We start from the raw sequence: 22,034 nt of genomic DNA, 5'->3' as shown, positions 1-22,034 counted from the left end.
AAATTAATTTTATATTTAATGTAATAATTTATTTAAATATGATAAATGATCCAAATTTTGGAGATTTTAAGGAGAAATGGTAGAACGGAGAGTGATACTCCACTCCCCGTTCCCAACCCACATGTTCGTATATTTGTTCTTTTATTTTCATAAAAAAATGTCATTAAGCAAAAACTAATCTAACGGTTAATATATATTAGTTCTTAATCGTCATCTCTCTCCTTTAGACATTTGTTTTCTTCTGGAGTATTTTAGCCCATGTCCCCGTGTGAAAAAATTTCACATTTGTGTAATGAACAGTAGAATTATTTGTCATTTGCTTGACACAAAAAAAATTTATATCATTTTTTATGCATATCTCATTTGTTAATGGTGCAAATTTTAAAAAATTTATCTATTTGTTTATCTTACAGTGATGTTTGGAAAATAAAAACAAAGTAATACATGATATTATTACTTTTAATTCTTTCTTTTTTTATATATAAAATCATTGTTACTTTCCGTACTTTCAATTGATATTTATCGTATTTTTTATATAATAAAATCTACAAATGTATGTCCCACCCCGTGTAAGTTATTTTTTGCTTAATACCTCCATGTAGATTATTTTTTTATCAATACCCCCTATTGTAATATTATGTTTGGTATAAATCACTATGTAACTTTTTTTTATTAATAAAATTAATAAAATAATAAAATAAAATAGAAAAATAATCTATGAAGTCAATTACTTCATTCCTTTTATATTTCAGACAATCACACCATTTTCTCTGTTCGATAAGTATGAAGTTTAAGAATAACCTTTTTTGTGAACAATTAAATTACTATTTTTATTTTTATTTTTATATTCCTTTTACGGTGAGTATTTTTGTTCAGAGATTCTTAAGCCTTCAATTTTGTTTTGAAACATATTAAGCCTTCAATTTATCAGTTCCACATTTGGCCAATTCGTTCTATATAATTTTTTTTTATAAGCAATTCGTTCTATAGCATAGTCTTTCGAGGAGTTTCTATTATTTTATCAGTATATTTGTTAAATATCACATGAAAAATTAGACAAACAAAAAAATAAAGAGTAAAAATAAAGAGTACAACATTTATTAATAATAGTAAAAAAAAACATTTATAAGCATGATTTACACCAATAAAAAATAATATGAACAAAAAGTGTTTTTTAATAAGTAAACATGATTAAAAAAATGACAATAAAATATAAAAAAAATATAAATAAATACTTAAAACTCTAACATCAGTTGATAATACCTAATCCTAATTTGAATAACGAACAATATGTTCTTCCGTATGGACCTGCTAATAAAAAAATATAGCTCAAAATTAGTATAATTATGATTAATCATAAACATCATTTAAATTTCATATATAATACTTTCACAAAAAAAAATCATGTATAATATTATGTATTATATTAATATATATATATATATATATATATATATATATATATATATATATATATATATATATTAATGAGATATAATTATTTATATTTGAATTTGAGTTATTTCCTTTTAAAATTATTTTTAATAGGTGCATTAAATACGATTTATAAACAATAATTGAAAAATTGAGAAATGATTGAATTTCCAAATTAGCCAAAGATTCTAAGTAAAAGGATATCATTATGTATTAGAGAAATTGCAAAGGCCTTCATAGTTAGCCACATAGGAATTTGAGAAATATTAGAATGTCACATAAGACATGGATCAATGAAATGGTGCCACATAGGAATAAGACTATGAGAGAGAAACTCCTAAACATATAAATAATAGATTTACCATATGTGAAGACAATTGATTTTAGTGGTGTATATAATTTTTGAGAATATTTAATTAGTCCGGACAAAATTAAGATACTACAGTGAATATAGATAAAAATTATTGAGTATGATGATGTGCTATATGATGATGTGATATGTGATATCTGAGGTGGAAACATGCATGTTCTGCTATTGTGTGTGTTGTCTGCTATGCATGATTGAGGGGGACTACTGATATGCATGTGGTAATGTGTTTAGGAGGAGTAAAATTAATTTATTAATTTTTGGTCAGTTCTAATATTTATCAATGTGCTAACGAATGTTGAAGCATCATGTTATCTGAGAATTTATTTTTTCTCGACTTTGAGGGAATTTATTTTTCCCTAGTGATTCTTTTTATGAGAGTTTATTTCTCTCTATTGACTTCTCCTATGATACTAATTGTGTTCACTATTCCGCTGTTGCATGCCTCTGTTATTCTTTAGTGATATTTCTATTCTTGTTTGCTATTTTCATTACTTTTTAAATTTATTGTAAAATTAATATAGTTTAAATACGTTAATTCTAAAATAAATTTTAAAAATAAAGTTTCTCTTTTACGGGAAAAAGTACTCACAAAACTTTAAAATTGACCAAGTCAAAAAGTCGACTTAGAAGACACGTTCATATCTTGACATAAACAATTGGGAAAAGACTTTCCACTAGGAAACCTTACCCAATTAAAGCACTTTCTCTATTACTTTCAAAAGAATAGGACTAACTTATCTTCATTTGTCTAGAAATTCTTTTGAAGGAGGTACCTCTTTTAATAAAAAAATCTTAGCCAATTAGAGTATTTAGACATATCTAACTAAATTTTTTAATAATTGCGAGGTCTTCAAACTTGAGTAAATATGTTTAATCTAACAATATCGACATTTTCAATTAAACTATGACTCATGAATGCGGTAAATTTCAATTTTAATAATAACATTTTCCCTTTATAGAAAAATAAAATAAAAAACTTTACACATTTGCATAGCTTTCACGGAAAGACGTGCTAAAGTTGTTAAAGCAATGCAAATAATTGTTTTGTGAGAATGGGAGTAACGGACAGCAATGCAAGACAGACAACATTATAAAGGTTTTTCATGCATTATAAAACATTATATGCAATTCCTTAATTATTAGATCTCAAAAAGAAAATGAACTTGATAAAATATTTAGTTTTTAATTTCTACGGTCCAAAAATGTGGATGGTCTTTCTTCTTCTTATATGGGGATTGATTATTGGGACTGAATCTTCTACATTGACATCTCAACCTGAAATGGAAGCAAATGCTATTTACAATAGTGGATGGTGGAACACTTCTGATGCTAACTATACCATCTCCAATCGGTGTAATTGGGGTCAGATATCTTGCAACAAGGCTGGAAGCATAATAAAAATCACCATAGACGGTTATTCAGATGAAGGGGTGCGGGGCAACATTTTTGGAACACTCAACTTGTCTACTTTCCACAATTTAGAAAGCCTTGTTATCAAGAATGTTATACTACAAGGGAGTATCCCAAAAGAAATTGGTCACCTCTCCAAGCTCACTCATCTTGATCTGTCCTCTAATTACCTTGTAGGTGAGATACCTCCTTCACTAGGAAACCTTACACAATTGAAGCACTTAGATATATCTGACAACTTATTTAATGGGAGTTTTCCTATTACTATCACAGGAATTGGACTAATTCATCTTGATTTGTCTAGTAATTCTTTTAAAGGTGAGGTACCTCATTTAATAAAAAATCTTAGACAATTAGAGTACCTAGACATATCTTACAATTGCATTGAAGGTTCTATTCCTTTTGAGTTGGGGTTCCTGAAAAATCTCACTACATTATTTCTATCTAACAATAGGCTCAAAGGTGAGATACCTTCTTCACTAGGAAATCTCAAAAAATTAGAGTCCCTAGACATCTCCAACAACAAAATTGAAGGTTCTATTCCTCTTGAGTTGGGATTCTTGAGAAAACTTACTAGATTAAATCTATCATTCAATAGACTCAACGGAAACTTGCCTATTTCCATTACAAATCTCACACAATTAGAATCCCTTAATATCTCTCACAATTATCTCAGAGGTTCCCTCCCATCTAACTTGGGTCAATTAAGTAACTTGCAATTATTTTGGTTAAATAACAACTCTTTCAATGGGACCTTTCCTATTTCTTTGAATAATCTCACACAATTAGTATACTTTGACATCTCATATAATTTTCTCACTGGTTCCCTTCCAATTTCGATAAGAAATTTCTTCCAATTAGAAACCCTTAACATTTCCCACAATTTACTCCTAGGTACCCTTCATTCCAATTTGTTTCCATTGACATATCATTACGCTTCCATTGACCTCAGTCACAATAACATTAGTGGTGAAATTCCCCAATCTATTTGTAATGTCTCTTATGTTGACATTTCCTACAATTATTTGAGGGGTCCCATTCCATTTTGTGTTCATCCTTCTGCAGTAATAGGGAACAAGGATGTATGTAATAACACTTCATGCGATCAAATCTACCTCCAAGGTCCCGTTTCAGAAAACAAATTCTACTTTCAACCTTGCTCGCCTGTTTTTCAACCGTGCCCGCCTGTTTTTAAACCTAGCCAACCTCCCAAGAAAATTAATAAAGTAAATCACCATGTTGCCATTTTTCTTCCGATCCTTATTGTTCTAATCCTAGCCTTCTCAAGTCTCGTGTGCTTTAAACTTTGTAATAATTCTACGAAGAAAAAGAATGGAAACACAACGACAACAAAGAATGGAGATGTGTTTTGTATATGGAATTATGATGGTAAAATAGCACATGATGACATCATCAAAGCAACAGAAGACTTTGACATGAGATATTGCATTGGTACAGGAGCATATGGAAGTGTTTATAAGGCGCAATTACCATGCGGAAAAGTTGTAGCCTTAAAAAAACTTCATGGTTATGAAGCAGAAGTGCCGGCTTTTGATGAAAGTTTTAGAAATGAAGTGAAAATATTATCAGAAATAAGGCACCGACATATTGTGAAGCTTTATGGATTCTGTTTGCACAAAAGAATCATGTTTTTGATCTACCAATACATGGAGAAAGGAAGCTTGTTCTCTGTCTTGTATGATGATGTAGAGGCCGTGGAATTCAATTGGAGAAAAAGGGTTAACATTGTTAAAGGAGTTGCATCTGCTCTTTCATATCTTCATCATGATTGCACGACTCCAATAGTGCATAGAGATGTATCTAGTGGAAATATCTTGCTAAACTCTGAGTGGCAGCCTAGTGTGTCTGACTTTGGCACAGCTCGACTCCTTCTACATGATTCATCCAATCGAACAATAGTTGCTGGAACAATCGGATATATAGCTCCTGGTAATTTATTTACTGCTCTTAGTTTTGTCTTTCTTTTTAGCTTTTCCTACATAGGATGCACAACATTCATATTCTTAAACTTTTTCTTTTCCATATCAGTTGTTGGCTTTGTTCCTATACATACACTTTTTAGAAAGAAAAAAAAGTCCTATTTGTTAGTTTCCTTTTAAGTTACTGTTTGTTTGGTTAAATAATTACTACTTTGTTTTTTCAATTATGGAGCTAGCTACAATAAATTGTTCCTAAATATATACTTTTTAGAGTTTAATACATATATGTGCTTATAGTGATTTTCAAATATTTGTCTTTGCATATTTTAACTTGCTTATTGTGAATTGGTGATGCAGAGCTTGCATATACTATGGTTGTGAGCGAAAAGTGTGATGTCTATAGTTTTGGAGTAGTAGCACTAGAAACTTTAATGGGAAGACACCCTCAGGAACTATTGTCGTCACTTCAATTAGCATCAACTCAAAACATGAAATTATGTGAAGTATTAGACCAACGTCTCCCATTTCCAAATAATGCGATGGTGTTACTTGACATAATTCGTGTAGCTGTAATAGCATTTGCATGCTTAAATTTCAATCCTAGCTCTCGACCAACGATGAAACGTGTGTCACAGAGCTTTGCCACTGAGCTTACACCATTAACCATTCCTTTGAGTGAAATTTCAATGCAGCAACTAATGAGTCAAGAATTCAAAGCATTATTTCATATTCTCAACCATTGAAAGGAAAACTTGGAATGTATGTGTTGAGTTGAGTGTCTTAGAATTCAATAAAGACATTGTAAAAGTCTATTTACATATGTTGTTATTTTTAGGTGTTTGAATAAAATTGAGCTACATTTGGTTCCAATATTTTGTATTTTAATTGAATTACAAATGCAAATTAAAAGATTGTGCATGCAATTACTTGAATCTAAATGTCAAAGTTTATAATGAATTTCAGTTAAGGACGAATTATCCTGACCAATGTAGAATTAACCAAGACCTCCTTATTCTGAGAATAGGTAAATTAACACAAAGAAAACTCAAAGTTTGTTTAAAAATTAGAGAGATGTAAATATTACAAAAAATACTTCCTCTAATTGTGTACGGAAGATTGTTGGAAGAGAAATATACAAAATGTATAAATAAATTGAGGAACATCGAATTTTTTTATAGACAACAAAATTAAATACCACATTCCATGAGGTATTCTTTTTTTTTTCTTTTCAAGAGTTCCATGAGTTATTCTGTTAAATAACTTCAACATGATGAATCATAAAATTGAAATATCCACATTTGATATTGTATAATTTTATTAATATAGAGCATATGAAACTTTCTAATTTGCAACACAACTATTATGTCATCACCTTAGTGGTGAATTATTCTTTCAACTAACTTACTAATTTTAAAACTATTATTCTTTTGGGATTTTATTAATTCTAACTATCATGAAAGGTTAAAAGAGAAATAAAATAACAAAATATATCATTAAAAAAATTAAATGATAAACAATATTTTTATGTGAGATTGTCACAAAGATTAAATAATCAGTTGAACGGTCTAAAGGGACAAACTAGATACATTAATATACTTAAAGAGACGTTTAGTAATAATTTGCTTTATACAAGTATTTCTTAAGTACTAAGCTGTATTAAATTGAAGCAAACAAAGTATATATGGAGTATTTTATTATGTAAACTAATGAAAAGAGTTTTTGTTTGAATCAAAGGACATAAAGAAAAATATGGCCAAAATTCTCAATTTTTTTTATGTTGTGTTCCTCTTTCTTTTATTAGTTCTTGTTTTAACGGACACTTACAGTAAGTTTTTCACAACTTTTATCAAATTTTCTTCATTACCTTATACTCATCTTTCATCCCCTTTTAATTATATATATATTGTTTATTTGATTTATATCTCAGGTTATAATTGTCTTATTGACATCGATTGTGTACGTAATAATTGCACTTTACCTGAAAAGTCGATTTGCTTGATGAGTTGGTGTTATTGCACTTAATAGGTAAGTTGAAAAATAATTCTATTAAGATTAGGTTTATTCTATTTTTTTTTTATAATTTGAGATATTGATCTAGCAATCATTAAAAACAAACCACTACTTTTTTATACTCAAGAGCACTTAGATGAGATGACGCGAGTCTCTTCTAACTTAACCAAGGTTCTAGGTTTGATCTCTGGCTTAGGCATGCAATTGTGTTAAAACTCTTAGAGAGAGAGTTTGTCATCCATTTGGATCCCACAAAGCTCGAGAGATTAATCTCTACCGTTGCACGCATAGAATACCTGATTTACACCAAATCACTGCTTTTTTATTTGAATTTTTTTTATTGATTGTTAGATAAATATCATGCTCTCAAATTATCCATAGATAGTGTAAAAAAAAAAACCTTCTATTAATTCTATTTTTATAATTTTCTTTGCAATTCATAGTGAATTTTTTATTTTTATGATTTATTTCACACTTTGAGGTATATTTCATTGACCTTTCAAAGTTCTTTGACAGGAGAAGAAGAATTACACAATAAAAGTAATTGTCACAAACAACTATTTATCTTGTATATTTTTTTTATGGGCTATTTATATTGTATATTATCTCACACAAACAAAATAATGATATTTTTCTACAGTACTCTTTGTAAAGTAATTTACATTTTACTACATTGCCGATTACTTCCATCAAAATATCAAGTGATATACAGCATAGAGTCTAAACAATTTAAGGCCTCAATATCATAAAGTTTGCTATATTTTTATTTTTTTTCTTTTGCACTATGGAACATGAGTACGAGGAGCAATTACAAGAACCAGTTAGTCCTATTGGACAATACTTCAATAGCTCATCACTATGCTTATATATTATTGCAGTTTTGGAATTTGAAGTTGCCATTGATGATTTGCAAGTTTTTGCTCTTCTTAAAGATATTTTCCTTCCCATTAGTCGTGGCTTCTCCTCCATCATGGTTATCTATCTAATTTCCATTTAACTATTATTTTCCTTTTGCAATTCTATTATTTTTTTTCTAACTCACCATGATTAGGATCTTTGAACTTCAGTAGCTGTCCTAGGTATCCCCTGTGCGGCTTAGCTCCTTTGAGGCTCTTGGAATTTGGAACGTCCGAACTCATATTATTTTATATTCGATGTGATACTCTTAACACATCCCCTTACACACAACACCATAAAATCGAACAATACTGGTAGAACCATAACCTTGACTATGGGGTTAAACTTTTGAGTTCTTTAGCTTTTTGGGCGAGTGGTGTAACAATAAATAAATTTAGTTTGAACCCCATCAAAATGTCAAGCCTCACTAATCTAACATTGAATCTAAGTGATCTATGGATCGTGATTCAATTGTTTAAAATCTTTTGAATCTAACCACAATTGAACCGCTTAAATAAGTGAATGGCATTTATAATCACGATTCAACAAGTTAACTGTCTAGTTCAAATTTTCCAATATTTGATTTATCTTATTTTACTCGATATAGTAAATTATAGGCTTAATTACAGTTTTGGTCCCCCTATTTTCACTATTTTGCAGAATTGGTACCCTATTTTAAAATTCGATAGTTTTGGTCCTTCTAGCACATATTTTGTCTAAAATATGGTGATACAACGTATTTTAAGTTAACCTTATGATAGGGGGCCAAAATTGTCACATTTTAAAATAGGGGACCAAATCTGCAAAATGATGAAAATAGGGGACCAAAACTGTAATTAAGCCTAAATTATATGATTTATATGGTTTTATATATTAACTAGTCTTTGTTCAAATATGTGTATGAACAGGTACAAGATAAAAATGAGGAAAAAAGATGGAAGAAAGTTGATGTGAACTTAAAAGACCATGTGAAAACACCAATATTTCCAAAAGGAAAATCATTAGAATTTTATGACAAATATTTTCATGATTATTTGTCAACCATATCAATAGAGCAATTACCACAAGGAAAACCATTATGGGAAATACACATAATAAATTACCCTACAAAAAAATCATTAGGAACAATAATATTCAAACTTCACCATGCACTTGGAGATGGTTATTCTCTAATGGGTGCACTTCTTTCTTGTCTACAACGTGCTGATGATCCTTCTCTTCCTTTGTCTTTTCCAATTCTTAAACCATCAAAATTAGAACCTTCCAATAAAAGTATTTGGACAAAATTTTCGTGTACTATGTCATCTATTTTTAATACTGCCTCTGATTTTGGATGGAGTGTATTAAAGAGTAGTATTATTGATGATGATAAAACTCCTATAAGATCGGGTGATGATGGAGCTGATTTTCAACCAATTTCTATATCAAGTATTGCATTCTCCATTGATCATATCAAAGACATCAAATCCAAGCTTGGAGTGGTATGAAAATATTTTTTGTTATTCAAAGTTTTCTTTTTCAATTTTTCAACCGACCATAAGAATGTTTTTTCTTCATTATTACACAATCTAATTGTCACACTCACACGATACAAAAAGTGTGGACATATGTAAGAAGCAATCAGACTTTCTTTTGGGGCGGGGAAATTACACTTATGTCCTTTAAGATATGTCTAAACTAAGGCACATACACACTTTTTACATCGGACTTGTGGGATATCACAATCTTGCGGTTGCACATAGTTAGCCACATCTAACTTGTTCAACCAAAATTTAGTAGTTCAGATTTAAAAGTTTTGTATTTTAGATCTAAAAAACAAAATCAACATTAAAATTTAGATGTTCGATTTTGATCGAATGATATAATGTTGAATTTAGTAGCCACATCAATCTTTGCTATTTTAGGAATCAATTAGTGTTGCAAATTGGGTATATCATACAACCTTTGGCTCCTATCCGAAATAAGTGTTATCTCTTTACAATGTCTAGTTACCATCAAAATATTATATCAATTTTGTTAAATTACCGTTGCACCCTTTTGTTTCTATAAAATAAAATGGATATTTTTGAATTTTTGTAGTTGTATTATGGATAAAAATTTATCATGTGGTTCAGTGGGGGATAAAAATTACCTATTTTATATGGTGTCATAACCAGTTTCTAAATCAAACAAGGTATAATAAAAATTGTCAAATTAGCATATCAAATGCACCCTTACACTACAAACTATCCGATCTTATGTAATAGTACAGATTTATTGTCTGTAGTACTATTTTTTTTTATACAGTATCTGAATTAAGTGTTATGTCTTTACAATGTCTAGTTACCATCAATATACTATATCAATTTTTGTTAAATTACCTTTTTACCCTTTTGTTTCTATAAAATAAAATGGGTATTTTTAGATTTTTTGTATTTGTATTATGGACAAAAAGTTATCATGTTGTTCAGTGAGGGATAAATTTTTTTTGTTTTTGTCGTGTCTCTTACTACCTATTTTATATAATGTCATAACCAGTTTCTAAATCAAACAGAGTACAATAAAAGTTGTCAAATCTAATCATTTATTTTTTAGCAGATCAAATGCACTGATGGATTATTTCGCAAGTGAACGAATTACCACGTAGTAATAAAAATATCGATCCACAGGGATTGTGTGATTAAACTAGTCGAATCGTGTTCATAGACATTATGCAAAAACAGAACATGTATGGGGGTTGATTGAGTGATCAATTGGTAGAAAACGAATGCTTAGAGAATAATGGAAAAACGAGGTAGAATCATCGGACTCATCTAGTCTATAGCTAACCGCATGCAACCTACAATGTCATAAGAACTACTCAAGTGTTCACAACTAGATCGACAAATTAGTGAATCGCAATCTCTTGTCAAAATCCACTCTATTCGTTGTCGATACTCCCCCGATCTCTCGGGCGGAAGCTACCTACAACGAATGATATTACCGCGCGTCAATCGTTCGCTACACTCTATGCCTCAATCTCTCGACCGGAGACACTCGAGTGCTCAATGCAATTCAGTTCAGACATTAAATCAATACTCTCGCACGTGACTTAACTCGAAATCATTATAACACTAATGCAGGATTATAAAGCATTAAAATCAGATTGCATTTGATGAACACTATAGAGAGAGTACAATCTTACAACAATTGCAGGTTACATTCAGCTGAACTACATCCTAAACTATCCTAGATCCTACCTCCAAGGAGTTTAGCTCCTCATCGTTCTTCGTTCGCTTCCTCGCTTCATCGCCATGGCTTGTGAATCCATGCTCTCGATGTGCTTGGAGCTCTCCGCTGGAGTGTTGAATCACGATCTTCAAGTTCCAAAACCAGAATGTAGTGAAAAGTTGCAGAAGTTTTCCAACCCGAAAACAGAATTATGCAGAAACTATATATACAGAATGCAACCACGCCGCGCGCCAGATCTATCACGCCGCGCGTGGTTGCAAATCCATCAACTACGCCGCGCGTGATAACAGAATCACGCGGCGCGTGATCAAGTCAGAGAGCAATCTTCATCTTCAACAAAGCTTCACGCCGCGCGTGGTAAGGCATCACGCCGCGCGTGATCAGAGTAAAAATCATGGCTCCCTGTGAGCTCCATCACGCGGCGCGTGATGGGCTACGCCCCCAGCGTAGTGAAAATCCTCCATTTCCTGCAATTTTTCCTGTTTTCTTGCAAATCAAGTAATCAAGCTTATGGTTAGATTTCTCTTATATTTATTGCTAAAAACCTACTAAAATGCATCTAATGTTGCTAAAATAGGCATGGATTAGAGAGTGTGACGATTCGTCATCACAACCCCAAACTACGAACTATCCGATTAATGTAATAGTGCAGATTTATTGTCCGTAGTACTCTTTTTTCTTTTTTTTTTATACAGTACTCTCTTTAAAATTAGGTGACATCATCTTAATTATTGTCAGCTTGTTTTACTTCACATCTAATTAATTGCAGACTATGAACGATGTGGTGACTGGAATTGTGTTCTATGGAACAAGACTATACATGCAAGAAATGGATTCAAAATCAAAGACATCAAACTCAACAGCATTGGTATTACTTAATACAAGAAACATTGAAGGTTACCAATCAATTGATGATATGCTCAATACTAAAAAATCAAAGGGTCTTTGGGGGAATAAAATTACATTCTTGCATGTACCAATACCAAAATTAAATGAAACCAAAATTTTAAACCCTCTAGATTTTATTCATGACACACATAATATAATCAGTAGGAAAAAACAATCCTTAGCTGTGGCTCTTACAGGGACACTTTTGGAAATTGAAGGCAAATTCAGAGGTCAAGCGGTAAGATACATACATTTTCTAAATTGTATTTCATATGACATATACTGTTACCTAAATTGTGATTATATATGGAATTCCGAATCAGATTAAGCGGTACAGTAGACCGAATATTTGTGGTGAAAACAAAAAAAAAATTGTTGCCATGCTATCACTTATGCTACACTAGTAGAAAAATGACTTTTGGCTAAGAGATTCCACTACTGGTATGTGAATACCAGTAGTGAAACACATTTGACCAAAGGATTCCACTACGGATATTTCAATACCAGTAGTGAAAAGTTCATAAACAAGGGATTTCACTACTGATTTTCTTAAATCAGTAGTGAAAAGTTGACACGGTGGCAATGTTGTAATTACATTGAAATTTGTTTTAATTGGATTTCACTACTGTTTTTGTTTACACGGTAGTTAAATCCCTTAACTTGTAACAAAAAAAAAACTCCCTTAACATGCGCGCAGCAAAACACATAGAAACATAAAAACCTAAATCGCGTTCTTCTTCTTGTTGAAACCCCAAATCATCATCATCTTCTTCTTCTTCTTCTTCATTCTTTGTTCTTCTTGAAACTCTTCCTCAATCTTTCATTTATTTTCATCCCCAATTCCTTCTCTCAATTTCTTCCTCACGATTCCTCAATTTCTTTGCTCCACCCCAAATTTCGTAGCTCTTCTATGTGATTAGATATGTAATCATCCATAACTAAAGATTGTTCCTTGTTCGAAACTCTCAAAATCGTTCACCACTGAAGATTGGTTCACAATCGTGAAACCCTAGGCGCAGCCTCTGAGCTATCGGTGCCGCTTCATTTTATTCTTCGAGTTTAGGTTTGTCTCGTCTCTCATCTCTCTGCCAAGCTTGTCGATCTGATTTTTGATTCAATTTTTGGTCAGATCTAATCAATTTTTGGACAATATCTTCGATCTTTATTGTGATTTTTTGTCAATTTTCTGAGTTTGCATCACATGTTTGATTCACTTTGCTTTTTTGTTCATGGATTCTGGATCCTTAATTTTTGATTTGCTTAGACAAATTCAATGAGGTTTTGATTAATTTCTCTGTTTTTATCTTAAACTATATTATGGCATTTAGATTAGGTTATAATCAATTTTGTTCAATTAATTTGTTTAGATTAGAGATAATTTCATTTGTAGATAGAGTCTCATGCGCGAATTATTTGATTTTTGAATGTGAAGCATGAATGAATCTTTGTCTAATTTGTAAAAATCTGTGTTTCATTCTAGATTCATTTGTCCATATGATGAGCATTGATGCTTCCTTGATACGAAACATTCTACAGAAATTTGTAATTCTTGTTGACTCTCCTTCCATGAATTAAGTAGTTCACATTCTTTTATCTATCTCTGAAAGAAAATGAGGAGGGTGAGGAAGAGAAAGAAACATATAAAACAAGAAAGTCTAGTATGATATTCATGGGAAAAATGCATATACTGGAGCTAATCCAATAATTTTGGTTGACATCTGTTAGTTGATAATCAGGTAGTTGAGTGAACTTGTTTTCTTGTAACTTGTTTGTTACCTTGACCATTAATTCATTATTGTTTTCCATTTTCTCCACTTTCAAGGTTTGATTCACCTTTTCACCCCTGCTAAATCAGATTTCCATTTCTAGTTATTTCACATATATGGATTAGGCTGGGTCTGTCTTTGTGCTGTTAGTTTTCTACCATGAAGCTCGAGTATGCATAAAGGAAATGTCAACTTCAGTTGCCAGCTTCAATCTTGTCTTGAGCCAATCCCGATACCATTTTACTCTTCCTGGCAAGCGCTTAGGTATAAATTTATATAAAGCTATTTTTATAGCACAAAATTGTTTTTGTATATGCATGCTATATGTTGTTTTTGGAGAACTTATAAAAATAAGTTGAGAAAAGCTTACAAAAATGTCAAAAATTGTTTTTATAAGTTCCATAAAACAATCTTACAAAATTTATATTTTTAAAAGATGTTTCACTTTCACCAAGAACAGAGTATCTAATGATAATGGTATGAATATATATCGAGACTTTTAAGCCTAGTTTATGCGAGATTGTGACCTCAAACTATCACGAATTACTTCTAAATCAAACTCAAGCGTGTATATACAGTATATAGTATGATAATAACAACATAATGTATGGCACATGCACTCATGAAATGCTTATGCACTCATGAGTATCCTTTCCATGCTCGCCACTAGTGTGTATCCTTTTTCAATTCCCCTAATTTTTCTATTTTCAATTGCCACATACTATACTATGCTTTGTATTCTTGACACTTCAATTTCTAGAGTTATTGTTGCAATCAATTGGAAGCGTTATCATTCTTGTACATACCCATTGCACATATGGATTGTGGTAAACTCATTTTTACTTTTTAAGATCGTATCGTTTAGGATTTTTATATTTTCCGTTATTAATTCCTTTCATGTTGTTTGTTCAGGTGGACTATACTGCTGTCTTTGTTTTCCGCCTCTTGATGTTTGTCGATAATGGCTTTGCTGCAGGAATGAGTTTGTAAGCCCTTCCACCCATTCACTTTTTATATATTTCACTGCTTGCTTTTCTTCATATTTATGATTATTTGGAATGATGGCAAGTGACATGGCTTAAGGTTAAAAGTTAAAATAGCACTACGGAAGAAAAATACAAGTTAATGGAGATAAATGGACTATAGTCTAGCTGGCTTATGATTTTATAAGAGATCATTTTCATATATGAATTCTGGAAAGTGAATTTTCTATCGGTACATTTTAAGTAATTTCTCTCAGCTATTCAGCATTCATATGTAAAACCATTTTTGGTCATTTTGCTTTCGGATGAATTTGATTTCATGATAAGCTCAACTAAATTGGTTCTGAATTTATTGTGTTGCATCGTAGAAACCAAGTCAAATGATGTGCTAATGAAGCTTCAATTACTCAACTAAATTGGTTCAAATGATGTCCAATTACTCAACTAAATTGGACATTGTCACTGCTAAGATAACTGAGTCTTGGATGGAGGTAATAATTTTTATTTTTTATACATCAATTATGGGACTATAATTCTGAAGTCTGCATTGGTTTCTATCTTGCAGGGCATTGAAACATGTTCAGTTTAATCGAGCTGTTCATATACTAAATTCAGTTACGAATTTCATTGGAAAGAGGAATGCAGTCTGGAAAATTGGGAATAGGATATTCAATGTATTGTAGTAGGAAGGGAATGGGGTGTGGCTTATTTGGTGGCCAGCCTTATGGCTGGTTCTTTACAAGGTTACATTAGAGTTATAATGCCTAGTTTTACAACTAAGGTTATATGTTATACGGATGGTTTTTTCAACTGCGATGATTGAAAAAATTGCTTAAATTATTCAAAAGTCATGTATCATGGATATATTACTTCTTTAATTTGTTCTTTGTGTTTTTTGGATTTACCCCTAGTAAGTAGTAAATGAAGAGTATTCATTGTCATAAAACAACTGCAGTTGTTGTGGTTATTGGTTGCTACTGCAACTGATTTTTAACATATAGCTTTAGCACTAGCAGCAATGGCTCATTCTTTGGGGTCTGTGATGAAATTTGGTCATGTTACAAAACTACACACCATTACTAATATGCAGGCACAGGATGCTACAAAAAAACGAAGAAAAAAAAAATAAATAAAACTAACATACCACTACTGATATTTATAACAATCAGTAGTGAAAACTACACATACCACTACGGGTAAGAGTAATGACCCGTAGTGGAATCCTCAATTCTAAAAAAAAAAACAGGAAACCATACATACCACTACGGGTATGCGTAAATACCCGTAGTGGAATCCCCAATTCTTAAAAAAAAAAAACTGGAAACCATACATATCACTACGGATATGTGTAAATACCCGTAGTGGAATCTCATACATACCACTACGGGTATTTGTAAATACCCGTAGTGGAATCCCCAATTCTTAAAAAAAAAAACTGGAAACCATACATATCACTACTGATATTGTAAATACCCGTAGTGGAATCTCATACATACCACTACGGGTATTTGTAAAACCCGACGTCGAATCCCCATAATATTAAATAATAATTACAGAAGAAACTACACATACCACGACGGGTATAAAAATACCCGACGTGGAAAGTTGTACTTACAACGTCGCCTGCATTTACTACTGGCCGCGGCCAGTAGTAGAAAGTCTGTTTGGCCAGTAGTTGTATCTCCTTTCTGCACTAGTGCTATAAGCTCAAAATAATCTGACTTTATCTAACAGAGCATGAATTTTAAAAACGGAGACCAGTTTTATTAGAGACTAAAAATAAGGAACCAAAAATTGTAATTTAGATGGTTTCTTAATAAAGCTGTTTAATTAGAATGTTCCAAGCCAATTACAAAGATTGTTGAAGTTAGTTGTTGTTGTTTTATGTAGGCAGTAGCTAAACATATTAGGAGAACAATAACAAAGTCAAGTGCAGTAGTTACAAATTTGGTTGGACCAGTTCAACAAATGTCTTTGGCTAACCATCCTGTAAAAGGCTTGTATTTCACATTGGCCGGTGGTCCTGAGGTAATCAATTATTTATTACATTTACATTTTCATTTAATCATCCTATCCTATATGAGATATTTTTGTTATATATAGACTTTTTCTTTTGAGAAACACACATTTGTAGGACACATACCACTTGTCCACCTTAGCTCTGTTTGGTTCTAGGGAAAGAAAGTGGGTGGAAAGAAAATTACTCAACACTCACAGACTCACTTTCTTTCCATAGAACCAAACGGACCATTAATGTGATAGGTGAGTGGACTGCCCCACTTATAAATGCTCAAGTCACCACATTTCTATCCAATGTGAGACTATCTTCACAAACTCACACTTGCTATATTCTCAACAATATAAACTTGGTGTTTTTGCCTTGTCATTAAAAAAAAAAGTGTTCTAGCCCTAAATTAGTCAGACCAATCTTTGAGTCGAGTAGGACCATATGAATGACAAAACTTTCATTCAAAGTTGAATTGTTGGAGTATATAATAAAAATAATGAATAACAAAAAAATAAAATACTAAAACACTTTTGAATGTTCCTCTGTTGGTTAGTTTGATCTTCAAATGAGTTTTTTAGTTAGTTAGTTTTATAGAACTGGATTGGGTGCAGTCAGCACCCTTGACTGCATGCTTTCAGTTGAATCAGGATCATTTGATTAAGATTGAACAATTTAGATTTAACATCAACACATTTTATATGTGAATTGTATCTTTGAGTTTTTTTTGTTAGTTAGTAATTTTAATGTAGGTTTAATTGTAGTTTTGTCTTCCTATTTCACTCGTCTGCGAAATTGATCCCTCTATTTTAAAATCACTTATTTTGGCCATTCAATTAAATTTATGTACTTTTTTTTTTGGCGAAAAGTTTTATGCACTTAAAAATAGTGATTTTAACATATTTTAAATAACGTGGCCTTTTAAATATTTAAAGACTATAGTAAGATTGTGTACCACACATTTTGTGAGCAAAATGACTGTTTGCAGAAATAGGAAAGGACATTAAGGGTTTTCATTAATTTTATTTTAAGCAAGCAAGTATTTTGTTAAACAGTAATTATTAAGAATTAGTTGTTAGAATTGTTAATGGACAGTTTGAATGATTTTAACTGCAAGTCTGCAACGATCAGATTGTATATAACCGCTGATAAAGGAAGAAAGAAGAGAATTAAGAGGAAGAGTAGAAACTTGTTTTATCATTCAGCATTCCAATAATGTTATCAAGTACAAAATATATAGAGTTAAATGCAACAAACTGTATTCGCACTCAGTTGGTAGATATATTGCATATATATATATATATATATATATATATATATATATATATATATATATATATATATATATATATATATATATATATATATGTAGAGGTCGGGGTTCGAACTCCGGACATCCCATAATAGTGGTAGTCTCAAACATTACGTAAGTAGCGGACAACATTTTTCCTCAAATTTCTCATTTTATAACATTCGCTACTTAAGTAGCGGATGAATAAAAATAGAGAGCGCGAGAAACTCGTACGACTGCAAAACTTCAACCTCTTCTCGTCAATGAAATCTTTCTCGTCAATGTTGTCCGCTACTTACGTAATGTTTGAGACTACCACTGTTATGGGATGTCCGGAGTTCGAACCCCGACCTCTACATATATATATATATATATATATATATATATATATATATATATATATATATATATATATATATATATATATAATGCAATATATCTACCAACTGAGTGCGAATACAGTTTGTTGCATTTAACTCTATATATTTTGTACTTGATAACATTATTGGAATGCTGAATGATAAAACAAGTTTCTACTCTTCCTCTTAATTCTCTTCTTTCTTCCTTTATCAGCGGTTATATACAATCTGATCGTTGCAGACTTGCAGTTAAAATCATTCAAACTGTCCATTAACAATTCTAACAACTAATTCTTAATAATTACTGTTTAACAAAATACTTGCTTGCTTAAAATAAAATTAATGAAAACCCTTAATGTCCTTTCCTATTTCTGCAAACAGTCATTTTGCTCACAAAATGTGTGGTACACAATCTTACTATAGTCTTTAAATATTTAAAAGGCCACGTTATTTAAAATATGTTAAAATCACTATTTTTAAGTGCATAAAACTTTTCGCCAAAAAAAACAGCCATGGAAGTTGTTTCTCATGACACAAATTAAACATTAATGTTCCTCACCAAATTAAACCAAAATGTTTAAAGTTGTGTATTTCATTTATATCATTGGAATTTGTTTTTACTATTTAATTTCTTAAAATTATTATCTATATTGTGTAAAAAAAAAGTATTATCTATATAACATTAGTAAGGATTTATCAATGATTTATTGTTTGATTCTTTAGTTAGGTGTATTCTTATGTATGCTTCAAAATTTATTAGCAAAGCCTAATCATCTTTTATAATTTGTCCATTTTGTTGTGTGTATCTTTTACAATTGGACTTAACCGCGCGCTCATACTTGAAATCCAACTCCCCCCAAGTGTGAGTTCTCACATCCTATAGTTGATCCAATACCATGATCAACTCCCGCTCCACTACCAAGCCGAACCATGGGTCTGATACCACTTGTTGGGAAGTCTAGGAAGTTCGGGAGAAATAATGAGCCAATGCTCCAGGATCTCAAAGAAAGAGACGCCACATTCGGAATATAAATTGACTATTGGTGTGTATATATATAAAATTAATTTTTACAATAATAATTTAAAAGAATTACACAAATTTTTTCCTCATAATTTATGTCTTTGATTTTAATTTTATACTAATTTTTGCTCTCATATATACTCAAGCTGTAGAGCTAGTTTACTCGTTATTAAAATCAAATGCACAATATTTTTATACTGGTTCACCATATCTAACTGGTCATGCTAATCTACACCCTTATAGGGTGTCTTAACCTTCTAAATTTAGAAAGACTTAAATCAATATAGTCTTGAGCTGGTATTTTTTTTATTGTTCCTTGGAAACATACTTGAGAGCGTACTCCATAATAGTCTTGTTTATGATTTAACTTCCATTCTGATTTATGTTTTAAACTGAAGTTAAATATTTTGAAAAAAAAAAATTAGTTAAAGTTTTAACTTGAATGTTTTAATTAATTCAATAAAATAAAAGTTAAAAATATTCACTACAATTTAAACTCCCACTTCTTGTGTTTGCTTGTGCACTTTTAAACTTGGTCAATAAACCTTCCATATCAATTTTTAAACTTTAAAAAAGTAATTAAATGTACACTTCCCATAAGAATAATACTACTATATTAGTCTTTATTATCATTATTATTATTTTTTTTTTGGTCAAGTATTATTTAAAATAATTATTAAAGCTTGACATAAAAATATTAAATTAATTTTTTAAATTTAGATAACGAGATATTTTATATTTATATAGGACCGAAAGTAATAGGTGCGGTGCGGAGCTTAATACTAGTCCACTCATGTCTCCTTCAGTGGATGGAAAAATAATTTTCATGTCTTCTTCAAAGCTTGCATTTTATAGGAATATTACTTTCAACTAGAACATCGACCCGTGCGTGCACGGGTCTGATTAGCGGTAAGATATATAATGATTAAATAAGACATGATAATTCTAATAATGTATGGTATATGAAAAAAGTTGAGTAACATTAAACGATAGTTCAACAATAATTTTGGATAAATATTCATACAAAGAAAATTATGTTATATTACGAAAGACTTCCTTATAGACCACGTTCGAAGTCTTAGTCGTATCTTCACCGTTGTCATCGTTGATCAATATTTTTAATCCTTTTCTAGAAGTAACTCTTGAAATTGCAACATACAACTGACCATGTGAAAACACTGGCGACAGAAGATATATCCCAACATGCTTTAAAGATTGTCCCTGACTCTTATTAATAGTCATCGCAAAAGAAATCATTATAGGAAATTGTCTCCGTTGAAATTTAAAAGGAATTCTCACGTCATATGGTGTTAGAGAAAATCTAGGTTTGAAAACCTGATCACCAATATTACTTCCTGAAATAATTTTTCCTTCAAGAGCACGTTTTCCCAATCTCGTAATAATAAGTCTTGTTCCATTGCATAATCCTAATTTTTGATTCAAATTCCTTAATAGCATAACTGGAACTCCAACGTTAAGTCTCAACTTGTGATTTGGAAGTCCTGACGTAGAAATCGTGTTCAAAAATTCGGGAGTATGAACATCATCCACTGTTTGACCGTCTACATTTTGTGTGAATGGAGTATCATAACTCAAATATGTTTTTTCTTCACCAAGAATTAAATTCAACATATAATTATTTATTGTGTCGACTATTGAATTTTTAGGAGCTACTATAACTCTATTTTGGAAATACTTTATATCGTTCATGTTTTGTAAAAATTGGGGATATGTGCTTTCAACGATAGAAGCAAGAGGATCACCTGAACTTGGAATCAATAAATCTGATGGAATGTCAAGTTTTAAATCATCATCGTTGTCATCTCCAATTTCTCCATAACCAACACCCAAAACCCATTCAAAAAAGCACCACCGAAAAAAATATTTGAATCCTAAATACTCCCTCCGGTCCTTTTTATAAGGAACACTTAGGGCAAAAAATTTGGTCCTTTTTATAAGAAACTTTGACCAATTTTCAAATGTTTTAAATGTTCAACTTCACTTATGCCCTTATTTATTATGAGAGAGAATTTAAAAATAAGTAAGTTAGTTGAATAAAGAGTAATTAAATAAGGGTATACATGGAATAAATTTAAATTTATAAGAGTGTTAAATGAAAATAACTATGTTAAATGTGATTCATTGGTCTGTGTGATTTTTTCAAAGTGTTCCTTATAAAAAGGACCGGAGGGAGTACTTTGCAAACACGTAAAAAAAAAAACAATATTTAGATCTACAAAAGGACAACCAATATATATATAGAATACATTTAATCACTAAACAATATTTGAATCCTAAATACTTTGCAAACACGTAAAAAAAAAAAAGGAATGTTAATAAATATAAAGGAAATTATTGATGGCGTTTATCAATTATTGCACATAATTTTAATCACACTTTGTATACTTGGCATAGTGGTTGAGAATATTGTCTTGCACTGAAGGGTTGCG

The 22,034-nt window shown here is 31.0% G+C and overlaps 3 protein-coding genes and 1 long non-coding RNA gene across 7 annotated transcripts; 3 read left to right on the top strand and 1 right to left on the bottom strand.

The window, feature by feature from the left end:
* Positions 1 to 2,914: 2,914 nt before the first annotated feature.
* LOC123890596 (probable leucine-rich repeat receptor-like protein kinase At1g35710) lies at positions 2,915 to 6,024 on the top strand. Its single transcript, XM_045940237.1, has 2 exons — positions 2,915 to 5,164; positions 5,512 to 6,024. Exons 1-2 carry the CDS (start codon positions 2,962 to 2,964, stop codon positions 5,895 to 5,897), a joined length of 2,589 nt encoding a protein of 862 aa, XP_045796193.1. The 5' UTR covers positions 2,915 to 2,961; the 3' UTR covers positions 5,898 to 6,024.
* Positions 6,025 to 7,186: 1,162 nt separating this feature from the next.
* On the top strand, positions 7,187 to 17,144 carry LOC123892153 (wax ester synthase/diacylglycerol acyltransferase 11-like). Its single transcript, XM_045941979.1, has 5 exons — positions 7,187 to 8,137; positions 8,970 to 9,542; positions 12,041 to 12,397; positions 16,799 to 16,936; positions 17,043 to 17,144. Exons 1-5 carry the CDS (start codon positions 7,949 to 7,951, stop codon positions 17,142 to 17,144), a joined length of 1,359 nt encoding a protein of 452 aa, XP_045797935.1. The 5' UTR covers positions 7,187 to 7,948.
* On the top strand, positions 12,846 to 15,818 carry LOC123890602. Of its 4 annotated transcripts, XR_006802879.1 has the most exons (6): positions 12,846 to 13,222; positions 14,029 to 14,598; positions 14,686 to 14,752; positions 14,838 to 14,911; positions 15,277 to 15,399; positions 15,474 to 15,818. It is a non-coding gene; the product is annotated as an uncharacterized LOC123890602 (long non-coding RNA). The 4 variants fall into 4 exon arrangements; XR_006802882.1 differs by lacking the exon at positions 14,686 to 14,752 and having other exon boundaries at positions 13,982 to 14,189; XR_006802880.1 differs by lacking the exon at positions 14,686 to 14,752 and having other exon boundaries at positions 13,640 to 14,189.
* A 3,472-nt stretch (positions 17,145 to 20,616) lies between the features above and the next one.
* On the bottom strand, positions 20,617 to 21,997 carry LOC123892152 (ATP-dependent DNA helicase PIF1-like). The gene is made up of 2 exons (XM_045941978.1): positions 21,991 to 21,997; positions 20,617 to 21,476 (listed from the first exon to the last, which is right to left on the bottom strand). Exons 1-2 carry the CDS (start codon positions 21,995 to 21,997, stop codon positions 20,617 to 20,619), a joined length of 867 nt encoding a protein of 288 aa, XP_045797934.1.
* Positions 21,998 to 22,034: the final 37 nt, after the last annotated feature.

The sequence above is a fragment of the Trifolium pratense genome, linkage group LG6 (assembly GCF_020283565.1).
Source record: "Trifolium pratense cultivar HEN17-A07 linkage group LG6, ARS_RC_1.1, whole genome shotgun sequence".
NCBI classification, from domain to species: Eukaryota; Viridiplantae; Streptophyta; class Magnoliopsida; order Fabales; family Fabaceae; genus Trifolium; species Trifolium pratense.
Note: the sequence above shows the minus strand (reverse complement) of the source record. Positions and strands in the feature narration are given on the sequence as shown.

Excerpts from the sequence above, each read along its gene's own strand:
- LOC123892153 (XM_045941979.1), top strand. The coding sequence starts at position 7,949 with ATGGAACATGAGTACGAGGAGCAATTACAAGAACCAGTTAGTCCTATT. Across the intron at positions 8,138-8,969 it reads GTGGCTTCTCCTCCATCATG|GTACAAGATAAAAATGAGGA; the intron begins GTTATCTATCTA and ends GTGTATGAACAG. Across the intron at positions 16,937-17,042 it reads CATTGGCCGGTGGTCCTGAG|GACACATACCACTTGTCCAC; the intron begins GTAATCAATTAT and ends ACACATTTGTAG.
- LOC123890596 (XM_045940237.1), top strand. The coding sequence starts at position 2,962 with ATGAACTTGATAAAATATTTAGTTTTTAATTTCTACGGTCCAAAAATG. Across the intron at positions 5,165-5,511 it reads AATCGGATATATAGCTCCTG|AGCTTGCATATACTATGGTT; the intron begins GTAATTTATTTA and ends TTGGTGATGCAG.